Source organism: Carya illinoinensis, chromosome 15 (genome assembly GCF_018687715.1).
Source record: "Carya illinoinensis cultivar Pawnee chromosome 15, C.illinoinensisPawnee_v1, whole genome shotgun sequence".
Taxonomy (NCBI): domain Eukaryota; kingdom Viridiplantae; phylum Streptophyta; class Magnoliopsida; order Fagales; family Juglandaceae; genus Carya; species Carya illinoinensis.
In genome coordinates, this window is record NC_056766.1 from 1,880,538 (window position 1) to 1,896,707 (window position 16,170).

General features: G+C 35.0%; 1 protein-coding gene across 8 annotated transcripts; it reads left to right on the forward strand.

Moving 5' to 3' along the window:
- Positions 1–514: 514 nt before the first annotated feature.
- LOC122297644 (type IV inositol polyphosphate 5-phosphatase 3) lies at positions 515–14,937 on the forward strand. Of its 8 annotated transcripts, none has more exons than XR_006238847.1 (14): positions 515–863; positions 5,290–5,321; positions 5,421–5,589; positions 6,201–6,272; positions 7,060–7,135; positions 7,254–7,358; positions 7,758–8,616; positions 9,057–9,241; positions 9,715–9,867; positions 10,083–10,191; positions 11,553–11,695; positions 12,797–13,030; positions 13,589–13,728; positions 14,560–14,937. XR_006238847.1 is itself a non-coding variant. In XM_043107756.1 (13 exons), exons 1-12 carry the CDS (start codon positions 848–850, stop codon positions 12,981–12,983), a joined length of 2,106 nt encoding a protein of 701 aa, XP_042963690.1. In that variant the 5' UTR covers positions 515–847; the 3' UTR covers positions 12,984–13,030; positions 14,560–14,937. The 8 variants fall into 8 exon arrangements, 6 of the variants coding, with proteins under 6 accessions (XP_042963690.1, XP_042963691.1, XP_042963692.1 ...); XR_006238846.1 differs by having other exon boundaries at positions 13,589–13,662; XM_043107756.1 differs by lacking the exon at positions 13,589–13,728.
- Positions 14,938–16,170: the final 1,233 nt, after the last annotated feature.

Consider the following 16,170-nt stretch of genomic DNA (forward strand, 5'->3'; position numbering starts at 1 on the left):
TGTTGCTTTGCAACATTTTTTGTATGTTTATGTTTTCATATTAATTTCTTGAGATGACCTTACGTACTTTCGAATTTTTTTGTTTATTTGTAATTAGTTATATGTTGTAAAAAATATTATTTTTTATTAAAATAAATTTATTTTCGTCGTAAATAATTATTTTTATTATAAATAATTCAAAAATACTATGCTCGTTGTTTCTATTTTCATGTATGTATATATATATATATATATTTGCAAATACTACACGTCCATGTATATATAATTTATGTTGCGACAGAATTAGTGTCAAAGCACGTGAATGGAGCCGATTGATAAGAATATCCATCATGAAAAAACATTTTTGAGGAAAACAACATGATAATAAACTGGAAAGGGACGCAAAATATTGATCGTAGAGATCAACCACGTGTACGTTGGATCAAAGGATCGAAGTCGATCGAAGAAAGGGACTTGCTTGATTGGCGCCCTTTCTTTCACTTTATATATGTGGAAAGGACAGAAATTGAAGCATCTCGGTCTGCTTAATTATTTCCAGACACCCAAAACCTGATCAGAAAGACTAGCTACTTTTTACTACTTTTAATGCAAGAGATCGATTATTCAGATATCTATGCCAATAGTAGCTAGTTTTGCTAGCCGGGTGTACTGTTCTTGTCCTATTTTCCTAAAAAATAGCTGGCGGACTTCCTCATTGCTTTTCCTACTGAATGGAAATCAAGCAAGGTTCCTTTGAAGCAGATTATATATATCCATGTTCGTGCAGATCTCAGCTTTGATGCAGGCCGAAGCAGGCCGCTGAAGCTAGCGCGCGCGCACAGATCATACATAATATATATGCATATTCATGTACTTCGACAAAGGTATGTTGTTTATTCCATGCATTTACTGATCTTTAATTCTCCAAGTCATCATGTGTATATATGTACATATGGTTGTGTTTTCGTCCTTTTTTTCACTCCTGATCTCTCTCTTCTCTCTCTGATCTCTCTGTTGATCTGATATTCTTTATATGATATAGAAAATGAAAGCATATGATGAGATATGGATCGAGTTTTACATTTGTTCGTGTCGATTGGTGTTTGGAGAAACTTTTTCTTTCCCACATTTTCCTTAATTTATGATGGATAAGATCATGAATTTAGCTAACAAAAATGAAAATGGTTATGTCGAGAAATCGCACAGCCAAAAAATTACTCGTTCCAACGAGCAGATTATAATTAAGTGGATGATCAGTACTGAACTGATCATCTCTGAAACTCTTTTTTTCATTCAAATTACTTTTCCTTTCTAAAGGCCGTGTATCCTTTGATTCACTGGTCTGAAACTGCATGCAGCTTTCGTTCCGGGCCTTCCGGCCGATATATGTTTAGGTTGAAGATCGATCGAAGTTGTTGAGGAAAAGAAAGGTTTAGAAGTTATAATTCATAAGCTAGGGGCATGTAGATTAATTATAATCATCTTCTTCATCCTACATTAATGAGGGATAGAAAAAGAAGATTCCACCAATTAATAATCGCATTTCACATGATGATGATTATCATGACATGTGATTGGAATATTCCACCAATTAAATGATAGCAGCTGGCAGTAGGTAAACATGGATTACTCATTACTAGGCCAATTGATATTTTTCATTTTTTATTATATTTAATTATGACTAATTAGTGCTTTAGAAATTATAAAAAAACAAAAAATTGGTGTAATATATAATTAATTATTCACCTACCTACCTCTATATATTAATTGGCTATCATCTAGTTATTCAGGGAAATTTGGTATATATAGCAATTTCATCATATCTAGTAGATTATTAGGAGTACCAGATATTGCTGATGATCTCAAAGTGGCATGTATGTCTAATTATGGTAAAAAAAAAAAAAATATATATATATATATGAATTATTCTTTTTATCAGTCCCTTAATCTATTTTATACCTTACACCTAACGTGGTAGTCAAATATAATTACTGACAGACAAATAAAAACACATAAGGAACTCGAAGAGCTTGAGGAGAGAGAGGGGGTTTGATGAGAGAGAAAGCTTTAGGAGAGAGAGAGAGGCCGAAGAGAGAGAGAGATAGATGAGAGAGATGGGTTCTGACTTCCGTGATGAGGGTCTAACATCAATAAAAAAAAAACAAAAAACAAACAAAACCGTGTGGGGTCTAGGGTGGGGAACAGCCATGTGGGGAATATAGCTAACTCTTTCTTGATCGTTTGTCGTAAGAAAAAAATGTTGAACAAAGTCACAAGGATGTGACAAAAGTTGCCTCGGGTGGGTTTCATTGATCATATATTTCTAATTATAATGGATGATGATCAGGATTAGTGAATTAAATGAATATATAAATATATATGATCAGAACAGTACGCATGAGCTAGCTAGGCTTGCTTGCATTGCATTGCATGCATAGTACTTAACCAGCAGCCTTTATACATAGATGGGTCCTGCACATCATGTCATTAGTAGTGTGACCAGTAGTGTCCGATCACCCCCATATTCATGCCTAGTGGAGGACCATGAATGCTACTGATCATCAGAAGCTTCAGGAGAGACCCACGCAAATTTCTCATCTTCCAAGCCAACTTCCCCACAGGCCCCACCATGCGACATAAGGCTCTGACATGCGCTCTGCACATTGGCTTGTCCCATGCATCGATCAAAAGGCACCAAAACTCCTCACAAATTAAAATACCAAACATGAACAAACCTGGCCACGCCGACTCTATGTATTCATAAGTCGAGTTTTCTTTTCCTTCCCACTTGACTTAGGTTCCATTTGGTCATTAAAATTTTTTATTTTATTATTATAATTTTTTTAAATTTTTATATAAAATATAATAAATTATTTAATTTAATTTTTACTTTTTTAAATTTTTAAATAATATTATTATTATTTTAATATTTAATCTATAAATTCAAAATTTTTACCTCAAAATTCTCAGTTTGGCCGAACCTTAAACATGCAAAGAAGTCTATGATCAGTACACCGCATGCGGCCTGACTAACACCAGACGACGTCAGATCACATGATGAAAATAAAAGCAATTGAGTACAACATGCAGCCGAAACAAGTAGTACTTCACCCTTGAACAGAAAAAAGACGTGAAATATATATTGCATGCATGATACTATTGAGTAAATATTTGTTTGTATGAGTTTGGATTAAAACAGAATTTTCTTGGGAAAGTTTTTTTTTTTTTTTTTTTTTTTTTTTTTTTTTTTTTTTTTTTTTTTAAGTGGGTGGACCGAAATATGAAATATTAATAAGCTTTGAGAACAATTAGGGAAGAAACAAAAGCAAAATAAAATCTGGTATTTTGTGCAGCGTTGCTTGTCTAGATCGACGTACGTTCTGATCATTATGTAGTTGTACGTGGTTCATTTCTTTAGAGTGGGTACACTTCAGATCGATGTGGCCGGCCGGCCGGTCACTACATATATTGAATATGACTGCATGCACATGGTAAAAACAGTGTGTTTTTAGACATGAGCAAGCATTAATAAAGCGAGAACAGTCGTGTTTATCATGCACATGAGTGACTCTTTCTCCCTGTTCTTGCCGTGTTTTTTCTTGCAACTGGGTGGTTGTTCGAGTTAATGCAAGTAACAGAAATTAAGAACACCCGCAGTTATAGCTAGCTAGCTTTAAGGTTGCATGTATGCATGGTTTGTATACGTTTGTATTAATGTTGGAAGTTTGTTCAAAGCATTCACCAATGAATTCTATATTAGATTACAAGTCTGTGTGTATATAGATATATCCAACTACCAACTAATGCATTGGCTCCGGCTAGCTATTGCGGATAGTGACAAAAGGGAAATGATTCACGAGGTCTAGTGGTTGGGATCCGACGGCTCATGTAGTGGATAATTACACATATAATGGTAATTAAGCAATATTAAGGATAGGGACGTTGTTTTTTGTTTCTTAATACGAAGGGATCGAACCCTCGTGCATGTGTGTGTACACACACACTCCAATATCTACTTTAATAGAATGCCAAAGTCTAGACTTTTCGAGTATCATTATTTTTTAGAGTACTGTTACTTACAGTATCCATGTAGTCTATAAGCGTCGTACAATCACTTTAAAAAAGAATGAGATCTATTATTAAAAATTTAATCTTTTTCACGTGAGTCTTGTATTTATTTACTTTTTTTTCAAAATAATTATGCAGCGCTTGCATACTTATAACTACAACTATTATTTATTTTTCATTCTTTTTATATACCAAGTAGCTAGAGTTATTTACAAGAAGCCATGCATGAAGATTATCTCTAACTCTCTATGATAATAAGATGAAGATTATCTCTTAACTGATCTCAATGAGTCGACTTCGATCTTATAATTATGCTCTTGAAGAATTGAGATACTATTAGACGCATTTCGACTCGAGACAGCGTCTGCAAACCTCTGATATCCCAAATATATTAGTATAATAGTATAGTTATAAGGTGGAGAATCTCCATTCATATCTTGAAAGAGTGAATTAATTCCAGTTTAGCATGATTAACCCCTTGCTTTTAGATCAATTTTCCACGCCACTACATATGGAAGATAAGAAATATATATATATATATATATATATATATATATATATATATATAATAAAAACAAAAAATAAATGAAAAGTTGAAAAAGGGTTGAGATAGGAGTCCCAGATTCATATAATGAAAAAAATATAAAAATTTTATATGCAGTTACTTTTATATATTTTTTATGCACTCTACTAATATAATTAATTATATCATATTTTTTAATATAAAATAATTATTTTAATCAATCATATCAATAGAGTACGTAAATAATATATAAAAATATTTATATGTAACAAAATTCAATAAAACTATACCGTCTGACTTTTTTCCTTCATTTGATCGTTCTTGTATTTAATGATTAAAGAATTAATTTTTAGTGTATTGATATATTTTTTTATTTTTTAAAAATATTTAAATATGTTAAAAGAGTATTAAAAAAATAAAAATAAAATGAGAAATTTTTGCTGGTGGGCAGGACACTAGTATCTGCCCACTAGCATTACTCTTTAATTAATTAATCTTAGTAAAGTAATCTCAAAGACTCGAAGTCAAAGCACCGAGGGGGGGAAAAAGAAATCCATTACCACGAAACCTTCCACTACCGTTATTCGGGTCATCTGTTGTTACTCTTTCTCCGTTAATTGTTTCCTCTCTGTCTCTCTGGCTCTCTATTGCAAGCTGCACTTCCATTGTTCTTCTTCTTTTGTTTTGTACCATTTGGTTATCAGTCTGTATCTTCACAGATATGAAACAACGTTCGAAGCACCAACCAGAGGTACTACTATTATCCTTTCTTGCTTCGTGAATTTTCTTTTGTGATTTCTGTTTATGGGCTTTGGTTTTTGGATAAAAAAGTTTGAGGGAAAATTTGCAGAGAAGTAGAGCTGAAATATGTTGTTTGGGTTGGTGGTGCGTACAGCTCTTCTGGCCCAGAGTGGTGATGCGCAAATGGCTTAACATCAGCACCAAGGACTCCGATTTCAGCGCTGACGAGGACGACTTCGATATAGATTCCGATTCCGATTCCGATTCGGAGGCTGAAGGTCACAATCCTCGCGTTAAAGCCTTAAACTTTTTTTTTTTCCTTTTAAAAAAAGTTCTAGTTTTTCTCAATATCTTACTTCTATATTGCAACTTTGTTGGTTTGTGCGGATTTGGCGGTGTTGCCGATAGCCTGATAGTGCAAGAAAGTCTGAGTTTGACGCCTTCAAAAATAAAAAACAAAATTGAGGAACTCATCAAGAGTTCTAACAGGGAAATGGGCCTATGGGGGAACACTGGAACTGGTTGCTTATTTGTTTGTGTGGATATCTGGAAATATGCTTTTGATGGTTTACTTATATGCGTGGATTTCATGGTGTCAATGGATTTTTTTTAGGACCCATTGAAGTGGGTACTTGGGCAGATCCGAAGTTGATAATTCTTCTCTCTCTCTCTCTCTCTCTCTCTCTCTCTCTCTCTCTCTCTCTCTCTCTCTCTCTCTCTCTCTCTCTCTCTCTCTCTCTCTCTCTCTGTCTGTGGCTTATGCGGATGTTATTGGTAGAACGGGATAGTGTTGTACTAGGAGTGTTTTTTTTTTTTTTTTTTTTTTCTCCTCAAGTTTTAAAGAGTCCCTTTCGAGGTTTGAGTCAGACTATCAAATGTATGTTTGCAGGATTTGGTCAACGGGGAAGACAGTCGCGGTTGGTGGGCAACAGAGGGGATGATGCTCAGGTTGATCTTGAAGGTAATTTTTCATTTGCACGGTTTAACTTTCCTTATTTGCACATTGAGATCATTTTTTCAGATATTCATAAAGTTTCAGTGGCTTCATCTTGAAATTGTACCAATTCTTGTTTTGGCGATGGAGGAAGCCATTCGATACTGAGGCAGCTCTTGACAACATAATTTCTTGAATAAACATCAGTAATCCTTTCATTGGTTAGACACAATTGGATTTCATCAGACTATTCAAATTTGGGTAATTTGAAAGGTTTTGTCTCTCAATTGGAATTTCTCCGTGTCCCTGGAAATTAGCTCTCAAATGCTGACCAAATTAGAAGATTGCTTGATATCATTAATCACCCCTGCATCTTTTATTGGCATCAATTTATTTCAGAGAATATGAATAAGAAGGTAGCTATACCCAAAGTGACTTATTAAAAAAAAATTATTACCCAAAGTTAGGTATAATGCGATAGCATTTTTCCATTTTAAGTTAGATAATGCCTCAAATTATGACTATTATTTTCTGGATGCTTGTTGTGGTTGGCCATTGTGGCCCCTTCCTGTTCATGTATCAAGATATATATAATGAGGAGCTTATTGAGAGGGTAGGCGGTGTGGTCTCCACATGAAAATTGAATAATTCTGTAGCAATAGATATTAGTCATTCAAAATTAATTGCATTCTTTGGGCAAAAAATCCATTTTATGCTACAATAATGTCTTATGCGTATTTCCAGTTCTAATACTATCCTTTCATGCTTCATTACTTTGCAGGCTGATTTTTTATTTTTTATTTTTGGACTTCAGATGATCTTCCAAGGTTAAGAAGAAGAAGAAAATCAGAAACTTTTAGGGCACAATATATAAACAACGAGGAAGTCAGGTATAGTGTGCCTAATCTGAGAGTGAACACTTGTTGCACTCATTCTGGAAAGTACAAAAAGTGATGGTATCAGTTTGAGTTAGTCAATTATTTTTATTTGGCTCTCCTTTTGTCCTAGAATATGCGTCGGGACTTGGAATGTTGGAGGGAAACTTCCACCTGATGACCTAGATATTGATGATTGGCTAAATAACAACGAGCCAGCTGATATATATGTGCTTGGGTGAGTATTATCTGAAGTTTCGTGTATATGGGTAGATTATATGTTATGTTAAATTTGGTGCTTTTATATTTGCTTTATGTTGCGCTAATCTATTTTATTCTCATAATTGTTGATATTCTGCATTTAATCGTGATACATGTCAAAAAATGTGAGCAGTTCTTTCTGTTACGAACAAATTTGTTCTAAGTATCCATGATTTTCTTCTTTCTATTGTTGCCTCTGGATAGGTGTTTCCTCATGTATACTGCCTGTGTACCTGGGCTTTGCCTATTTCTATGAATATAATATCTTTGATTACCTATCAAAAAAAATTTTGTTCTATACCACTCTCTGTGATCTTAATCTGTTGTTTATATCCGGTGGAGTCATTGGAAGCATGACTTCTGCTTTTTGTCACAGTCTTCAAGAGATTGTGCCATTAAATGCCGGGAATATCTTTGGTGCTGAAGATAGTCGCCCAGTTCCAAGGTGGGAAAACATCATCCGTGAAACACTGAATCGAATCCGGCCCAAGGAAACAAATATAAAATCCTTTAGTGATCCCCCCTCTCCATCAAAGTATAAGCCATCTGATGATATCCCAGATATAGAAGAGGAGATTTTTCTTGAAAGTGATAGTGATGTAGGTGATGAAGTTCACCCATTGGATGAAGAATCCAATGATTTTGATGAAGGTAAGGATAGATCAATCACAGAGCAAACCACATATGTGAATTCTGGAGTTTCAGACTGTCCTGGAAGTGCCATATTAGGCTTTCCAGGAGAAGAAGAATTACAGGGGCAATTTTCTTCTCCAAAGAGGTTGGATAGGTTAAATTGTTTGAGGACAGAACATTCAGAAAATGTGGAAACACCAGTTGCTCGACACTCTGGTAAATTAACCAAAATTCTCAGTGGATCAGAAAGGATTGGTTTGAGCTGGCCAGAGCCTCCTTTAAACTTGCTATCTCAGCGTGTATTAGAGAGGCCTAATTCCTTCAGATCGGTTAAATCTTTTAAAGCACCTAAATCTTTCACGACATATAGTTCTTTCAAGTCAACTACAAATGAAGTGCCTCCACAGATAGCACTGCTTGCAGAAATTGACCTCAAATCTCTCTTGAAGAGGAAGCGAAGATCACCATTTGTAAGGATAGTAAGCAAGCAGATGGTTGGGATTTTCCTCACTATATGGGTCCGTAGGAGTTTGCGTAGACATATTCGGAACTTAAAAGTGTCTACAGTTGGTGTTGGTGTTATGGGCTACATTGGTAACAAGGTTTGCTTCTTTCCCTGATGCCTTTTCTTCATTATTGTGAATTCCTTTTGGCCATAGTGCTTGTTTCTATTATAATTTCGTTGTGAGGAAACACATTATATTTTATTTTTATCATTATTTGCAGTTCTCCTCTTTACTTGCATTGCTTTCAATATGATGTTTTAGGTCAGGGGCTACATGCAGTAGTTTTATTTGGCATGCATTATACCAAATGTGTCATATTTTTAAAGCCAAGTATCTCATTCCTCAAGGCATAGGGATTAAAGTAATCAATGGATCCACTAGCATAATTCATTCTGAGGAGTAATATTAATTTTTTTTTTATAGGTTTAATATTTATTTTTGTTTATTTTTTTTTTTTTCAATTTTGAAATGCATCTATCACTTCACTTATTATATAGTAGTCTTTCAGATTTCAAGACAGTTCTTCAATCTTCCAGGGATCAATATCCGTCAGCATGTCCATACATCAGACCTTTTTTTGTTTTATATGTACTCACCTGACATCGGGTGAAAAAGATGGAGATGAACTAAAAAGAAATACTGATGTGCATGAAATACTTCGGAGAACTCGATTTCATTCGGTTTCGGATAGTGGACTTCCCGGGGGCATCCATAATCATGAGTGAGTATCACATGCTATTGCAGAACCCTGAACCTATATCTCTTCCTCATGTCCCGGAAATGAGGTTTTCTTTTTTCCTTATGGTTTATTTGGTGCTATCATTATTTCTCTTGAGTTATGATGAAACTACAGTTGGTTCTGTAAAGTTGAAAATCTTCATGTGCTAATGTGGTGGTTAGGTTCTATTTGTTCAACTTTTATGCATCAACTTCAACATTTCTTCTGTTATGTTCTGTTACTGAGTATTGTTAGAGCATAGCCTTTGAGGTTGGCTTAGGCGGTAAAGGCCGAAGGTGCTGTTATGGTATTTCTTAGGTTCAGATATTTTTTTCATAGGTTCAGATATTTTTTTCATAGGTTCAGATATTATCAAACAAAAAATGTTCTAACAATGGTATATTCTGAATGAATTTACATCATTTTCGAATATTGTTATTGTTTGAATGGGGTTGCATTGTTTTTGTGTTCCCAAGGTATGCTATCCAGATGAATGCATCAGTTTCCATCAAGTCTTTGAAGAAAAATTTTCAACATTTTGTAATGCTTCAGCTTGGACAAGGAGAATCCACAAATATAGGAGACTCGCAATACAAACCAATGGACTCAACTACAGCTCATAGCAATATGTATAAAAAGTGCAAAACTATTGTGACTCGTAAAACTAAATAAAACCATCTTCTTTCTGACTGTTTCATCTACTGATATATTAAAATCATATGTATGAACTATTAGATAGATTTTCGGTAATTTTTAATGTCATTTCACTGGTATGTTTGAGGAGTGTCTTCTTCCTTCTTCAAAAGGAGTTGGTTTAGTAATATTATTTTACTTTCTTCTGCAGAAGAATAATTTGGTTGGGTGATCTCAATTACCGTATAAACTTACCTTATGAGAAAACACAAGAATTAATTTCCAACAAGGAGTGGTCTAAGTTGGTTGAAAAGGACCAGGTATGTAATCAATTTAATGTGATACTCTATCTAAGTTGGGGATTAATATTATTGTAGCGTTGTTCACTGCCTTGTCCATCATACCATAATGTGAATGGGGATCACATGGCATTTTGAACAATAGTGAACCAAGAATGTGTTGTAGACATCAAATTTTGAGTTTACTTATATTTATCAAACAATTCAAAAACTCTGGTCGTTAGTCTGGTGCAAGATATGGGAAAGATTTGTTAGATCTACATCTTTTTCCCCATTCACATTAATATACACTTAAACATACAAGCACAGATGTTCATATCTGTAGACTTATTTTTTTGATAGGTAATCAAGAATTTTTATTCATAAGAAAAGAAGGCATGGCCCAATTACACAGGATTTATATATGAGAAGTACCTGACTAGGGTTCATTAAAGAAGGCATAGCCCAAGTACACAGGATGTAGACTTACTTCTTATTGGACCTCTTTGTCCAAATCATTAGAATTGATCTTGATTTGATCATAATTGAGAAATTGATCATAGATTTAATGTTTTTAACATGAAAATTAAGAAAGCAAGGGTGCAGCACACTAGAAAAGAATGTGCTATAATGCTCATGTAGTCTATGGCTTTACATTTATAATGGTTTGAATTATCTGGACATGGTATTTGAAACTGAAGTTTCTAGTTAATTCTTTGTCAGTTGCACATTTTCAGATTATTTATCATCACAAATATGTAGTCTATGGCTATTCATATATGGGCAACATGGCTGTACATTAATGGGCTACATAAAGAAGAATGGTCAGATCATGTTTCTTGAACTTGGGTATTGGCATTCCACTTGTTACTCTTTACTTCATTGGGAAACATGAAATAAAAGGCAGAAATAATTGAAATGCAGAAATAATTGAAATGTACTTAGTTTTCATATTCGGTAAATGAGATGCTACATTGAACATTAAGGTATATAGTTGAGCATGGATCACTGATGACACCGGTACTTATGACCAAGTATCATCCTTATATAGAGCTGTGCTAGTTGAGTATGGATAGATTTTAATGGCCTAAGTTTTCATGATTTTCTTGTTTCTAATGTATCGAACTAGATAGATGCTCCACCTGTATACCTTCTTGTGTACTTGGACTCTGTCCTTTATCATTAATACTACCGTTTACTTATCAAAAAAAAAGTTGAGTATGGATCACCAATGCACAACATTACAATAAATCTTTATATATATTTATATTAAGATATGCTTTCTTATCTGCCATTGCAAAGAGAAGGCAATTTTCTCATTTGATTAGGCATAACATTGGAGAAAAGCCAAGTTATAGGATTCCAGTTTGGCTTTCAGTTGTATTGACATCTCATTCTAACAGCTTGTACAAGAACTTAAAAAGGGCCGTGCATTTGATGGATGGTCTGAGGGTACTTTAAGATTCCCGCCTACATATAAATATGAGATAAATTCAGAAAAGTACTATGGAGAGGATCCAAAGGCTGGAAGGCGTACACCAGCATGGTATGCTTCTAGTTTCCTAGTCCGAGTAGCAATAATATTTTTCTCTTACTTATAAAAAAAAAAGTTTCCTAGTCCGAGTGCTTGATCCCTGCACCTGTTAATATTATGCTTATTTGGTTGCTAACTCAGCCCAAGAAAATGGTGGTTTCATCATGTTAGAGAAGTTATGATTTAGTTTGTTCTGTTAAAGTAAACCTTTCCAGATAACTTGAAAGTGCTGGTTTGTTTCATCTGGTGTTTATGTATACGTGCAGTAACTTTAATAGATTTCTTAGGTCGTTTACTCGTACAAATGATCTTATAATTTTCTGCATGCTTAAGTCTGGGGGTATTTGTAACTGTTATGATGTTTTTGTCTCTATGCTCATTTGGTATTGTTTTGTTGGCTGTGTAAGGTGCATGCACATGTTCAATAAGCTTATAGAGCTTTTATTAGCACCTTGTCATCTATCTTGTCTTTATTAGTTTCAGGAGAACTCATATTACTCGATACAAAGTATTGAAAAGGTCTAACTGGCAAGCATTTTGTTGTCATCTCAGTTGCTTTTCCATTATCTGCCTTGTGATAAATTCTGGAAAAGATCCTAGGAACTGCAATTTTGTGTTAGCAAACTGTGAATGATTGTATTTAGGGAGTGAATCTAATTGAAAGACTAGATTGCTTTGGAAGAATTTTAACCCTTCGAGTGAGGAACATGAAAGGAAAGTTTAATGTCTTCAGTAGTTTTTGTTCTTTTGATAGTTTCTTCAGTAGTTTAACTTTACAACTTTGGGATTGTACCTTCCGAGCTACATTTGCACTATGGATTCAGTGTCTCTTCTTTCTTAGTTCTACCATTACAACTAAGACAAGTTATTCCACATAGCTTTCATTTATAGTAGTTATTAAAACTTTCATTTATAGTGAATATAAATTTAACAAGTTAGTGAACCTGTGCTCTGGAAATCCCCAAAGGTTCTTTGTTTAGATCTAAATTACATTTTGACCATTGATCAAAACTAAACATAATAGGTGGTAATATGTAAATACACATATAGTTGCTTATGGCAAATCTCAATTATTAGTTTAAAAAATGACTGTAGCTGACACTATTGTTCCAGGTGTGATCGTGTTCTTTCATATGGCAAGGGACTGAAGCTACTAAGTTACAGGAGGACCGAGCTTAAACTTTCAGATCACCGACCTGTGACTGCCACATATATGGCTGAGGTTGAGGTGTTTTCTCCCAGGAAACTACAGCGGGCACTCACATTCACTGATGCAGAGATCGAAAGGGAAGATGTATAGCAAATATGGGTATTGATGCTGGAATAAGCAGCTTAATATTGGGAGAGGTGAGTACTTTGCCATGCCATGTGTGTGATTGCATGACATTGCATTGGCTTTTCATCAGAGTAGCAAGGCTGTACTAAAGTAACTAATTCTAGGGAAGCATTCTGTTAGCTCCTTTTTCTGAATAAAATAAAACAATGCCCTTTTGTCATTGTTCTTATGGGCGGGGGCCATAGTTTGTAATGGGCCTAGGGTCCATGACCTTCTTCTTTCTATTGTAACCTCTAGCTTGGTGTACCTCATGTATACTTCCTGTGTACCTGGGCTTTGCCTATTTATATGAATATAACTTCTTGATTACCTATAAAAAAAAAAAAAAACAACGCCCTTTATTTTGAAGTTGACATGCAATCTCCTTTTTACAATCCTTAGCTGTAGTTCATATAGATATGAACTCTGAATTCTTCTGGAATTTTTAGAGAACCCACTTCGGGTGGCTGGTCAAGTAATCTTTATAAAGCTTTTGAAGCTGTGGGGACATGCTTTGACATGCCTATTCAAATTTATAGGATTATTCTAAGGCTGGATCTTAGAGCCTTTATCTGGTTGATTTGTAACAGGCCTGATTCTGGTGCGTTTCATTTGGTGATCTGATGGGTTTGGTCATGCTATGGCAAGATTGGTCATCTTATGTGTAAGCTGAGACCAGAACTAAGCTTGAAAATGAGATTGAGCCATATTCTAGTTCTCCATAGCTAAGGTTGCTGGTCATTTTATGACGTATGTTACTTTATTTTCTTGGAGTTCCAAAGTCTGTGATAAGAAAATTAGGGAAGCCCGCTGCCAGCCTATTAAACCACCTGCTCTGGTGAAGCCAGGATTTGATCATACGTCTATAGGTGACCAAGAAGCCTTACCATCATGCTGATTGAAGCCTCCAAAGGGGCCAGTGTTGAAGCAAGCAAACCTATATGTTTATCCTCTCTGGCTAGAATGTTAAGCCTTTCGTTGAATCTACTTCGACATACTAACCTTATTTTTTTCCTCTGGCCTAGTTTTTTTCGTTGGAATACCAACCACTTCCCAAGCTTCCATACTTTGTCTCCACTAGCACCCTCCATAGACTCTCTCTCTCACACACATAACCATAATACCAAAATAATTTCCACAGAACAACTTGATTAAAGAGGATTAAAGTTCTACGCCCTAGCCCACCTTCTTCAATTGCCAATTGTACCTTAGTTCACCTCACCAGATGGGGGTAAGGTTCCACCCCAATACCTCCCATAAGAAATCACGATGAGGCTTCTTCAATTGGATATAGTTACATGCAGTGATCACTTTTACACCAAGAAACCCAATGCAAGAGCATGTCACCATTGGATCACATGCTCCCTCACATAAGTTAAACTCTCAACTTGGAACCAATGAAACTTACTTCTCTCTTCTTCTTCTTTTTTATTTTTTTATTTTTATTTTTTTGAGGCCGCTGTGGGGGCATCATCATACTGATCCATTCTGTTTTTTCTTTGCCATTATCGTACTCTTTTTTTTTTTCCTTTTTAAATGTAAATCTTTCTCTCTAATGCAGGAAATACATGATTAGAGCATTAAGGGAGGATTTCTTAACACTTGAGTGGCTTTGGGTGAGAGATCCGCCAACTTGGGAAATTCTCAATAGCATTACTACATTTCACGTGCATTCTTTCAATTTCATTTATTGGTCATTGATATTGTATATTCCAGTTAGTGTGTAAAGGTCTTAGCTATAGGAGTTTTACCAATAGGTCTCATAGAGCATATCAGTTCTGAAGGCAGGTTCACACAAGTGGATTACTGTAAGTAGTGTGTATTGGAGATCACAGCTACGAGTGGAAAGTTTTCTCTAGTTGCTTAGAAAGTATGCCTTGTAAAAGACGTTTGATGCATATTCTCATTAGATATTGCTGCCATATGCAGATTTGTGCTATTTACCTTCCAACTTTAGATTCTTTTGAAATTCTATTGGGAAATATGTCTCATGTTCCAAGAATTTTTTTTATAGGTAAATTCATGTCTGTATTTGTCAACAGCTGTACGAAAAAATGAATTCCATCATATGAACATAACAAATTTCACCTCCACCTTCCCACCCCGAAACCATTTTATCCGCCTGAGTTACTGTATGCTCATTTGGAGTCATTACTCATTACTCCATGTTGATCTCACACATAAGTGGCATCTTAGAAACAAGGGATTTGGATGGTCCTACCCTCCAACTTTTCTTACATTGTGGCTTCTCTTAAGACTTGAACCCACGAACGTGAACTTCACAACCAGAGACTTTAACCTATTCCATACACACTTGCATCTTTCCAGATTTATGTTCTTATTGTGATATTTGTGCAAAAGGGTTAAGTATCCTGTATCTGTTTGTTTTGCTGGAGTTCCAAGATGTAACTCATTATTTCCAAAATGATGCAGTAAATTCTGTAGATGTTTCCATACGTTTTAGAAGCATCAGCTCTCTCCTTCATAAAAAATTAAAATGGTTGCATAGGCCAAGATGGTTACCTTACCAACTGTTAGACCTTTGATTTAAAGCCTAAACCATCATTACCAAGTTGTAGGCACAGAGTTCCCTTTCGGTAGTTCTTGCACCGATCCAAACCCTAACTCCTTAAGGGAAGATATTGAATTAATGGAACTTCGATCCCAGATCCTGCTCATCTCTAAATCCATAATTTAAATCTTGGTCAGTAGTTGCCAAACAGATAATGATTGTCCAAACTCAGAGGAACATATTCTCTCAATCTTTTTATTCTGAAATTTGACGTTTTAATAATCTATTTGCACTAAATGATGGAAGGTTGTTTTAGTTTAATTTATCACACGTAATATGACAGCCCATTCTGCCGCCTCACCATAAGAATTTTCAACATTTCCCAAAGAATATAACAAGGAAAAATCCAAGACACTGCAAAAATCCAAGAAATATGCAAAGGATCTTCTCATTGAGGCCCCAAATCTGCCCAGAGAATATCAATTTCCCAAAGAATATAACAAGGAAAAATCCAAGAAATTCTTTCAATTACTACATTTCAATTGCATATTTCTATTCGTCTCAAAAAAGAAAAAGAAAATATTTGTTTTGAGTAATGAGTACTAGAAATGTTTTTCTGTCTTGAATTTTATCAGAGAATTATAATAATTTATGTTACGC

What these genes read in the sequence shown, in the direction of transcription:
- LOC122297644 (XM_043107756.1), top strand. An exon ending in TTCCGATTCGGAGGCTGAAG is followed by an intron (nt 5,590 to 6,200) that starts GTCACAATCCTC and finishes GTATGTTTGCAG; the next exon opens with GATTTGGTCAACGGGGAAGA. An exon ending in GGAAGGCGTACACCAGCATG is followed by an intron (nt 11,696 to 12,796) that starts GTATGCTTCTAG and finishes CTATTGTTCCAG; the next exon opens with GTGTGATCGTGTTCTTTCAT.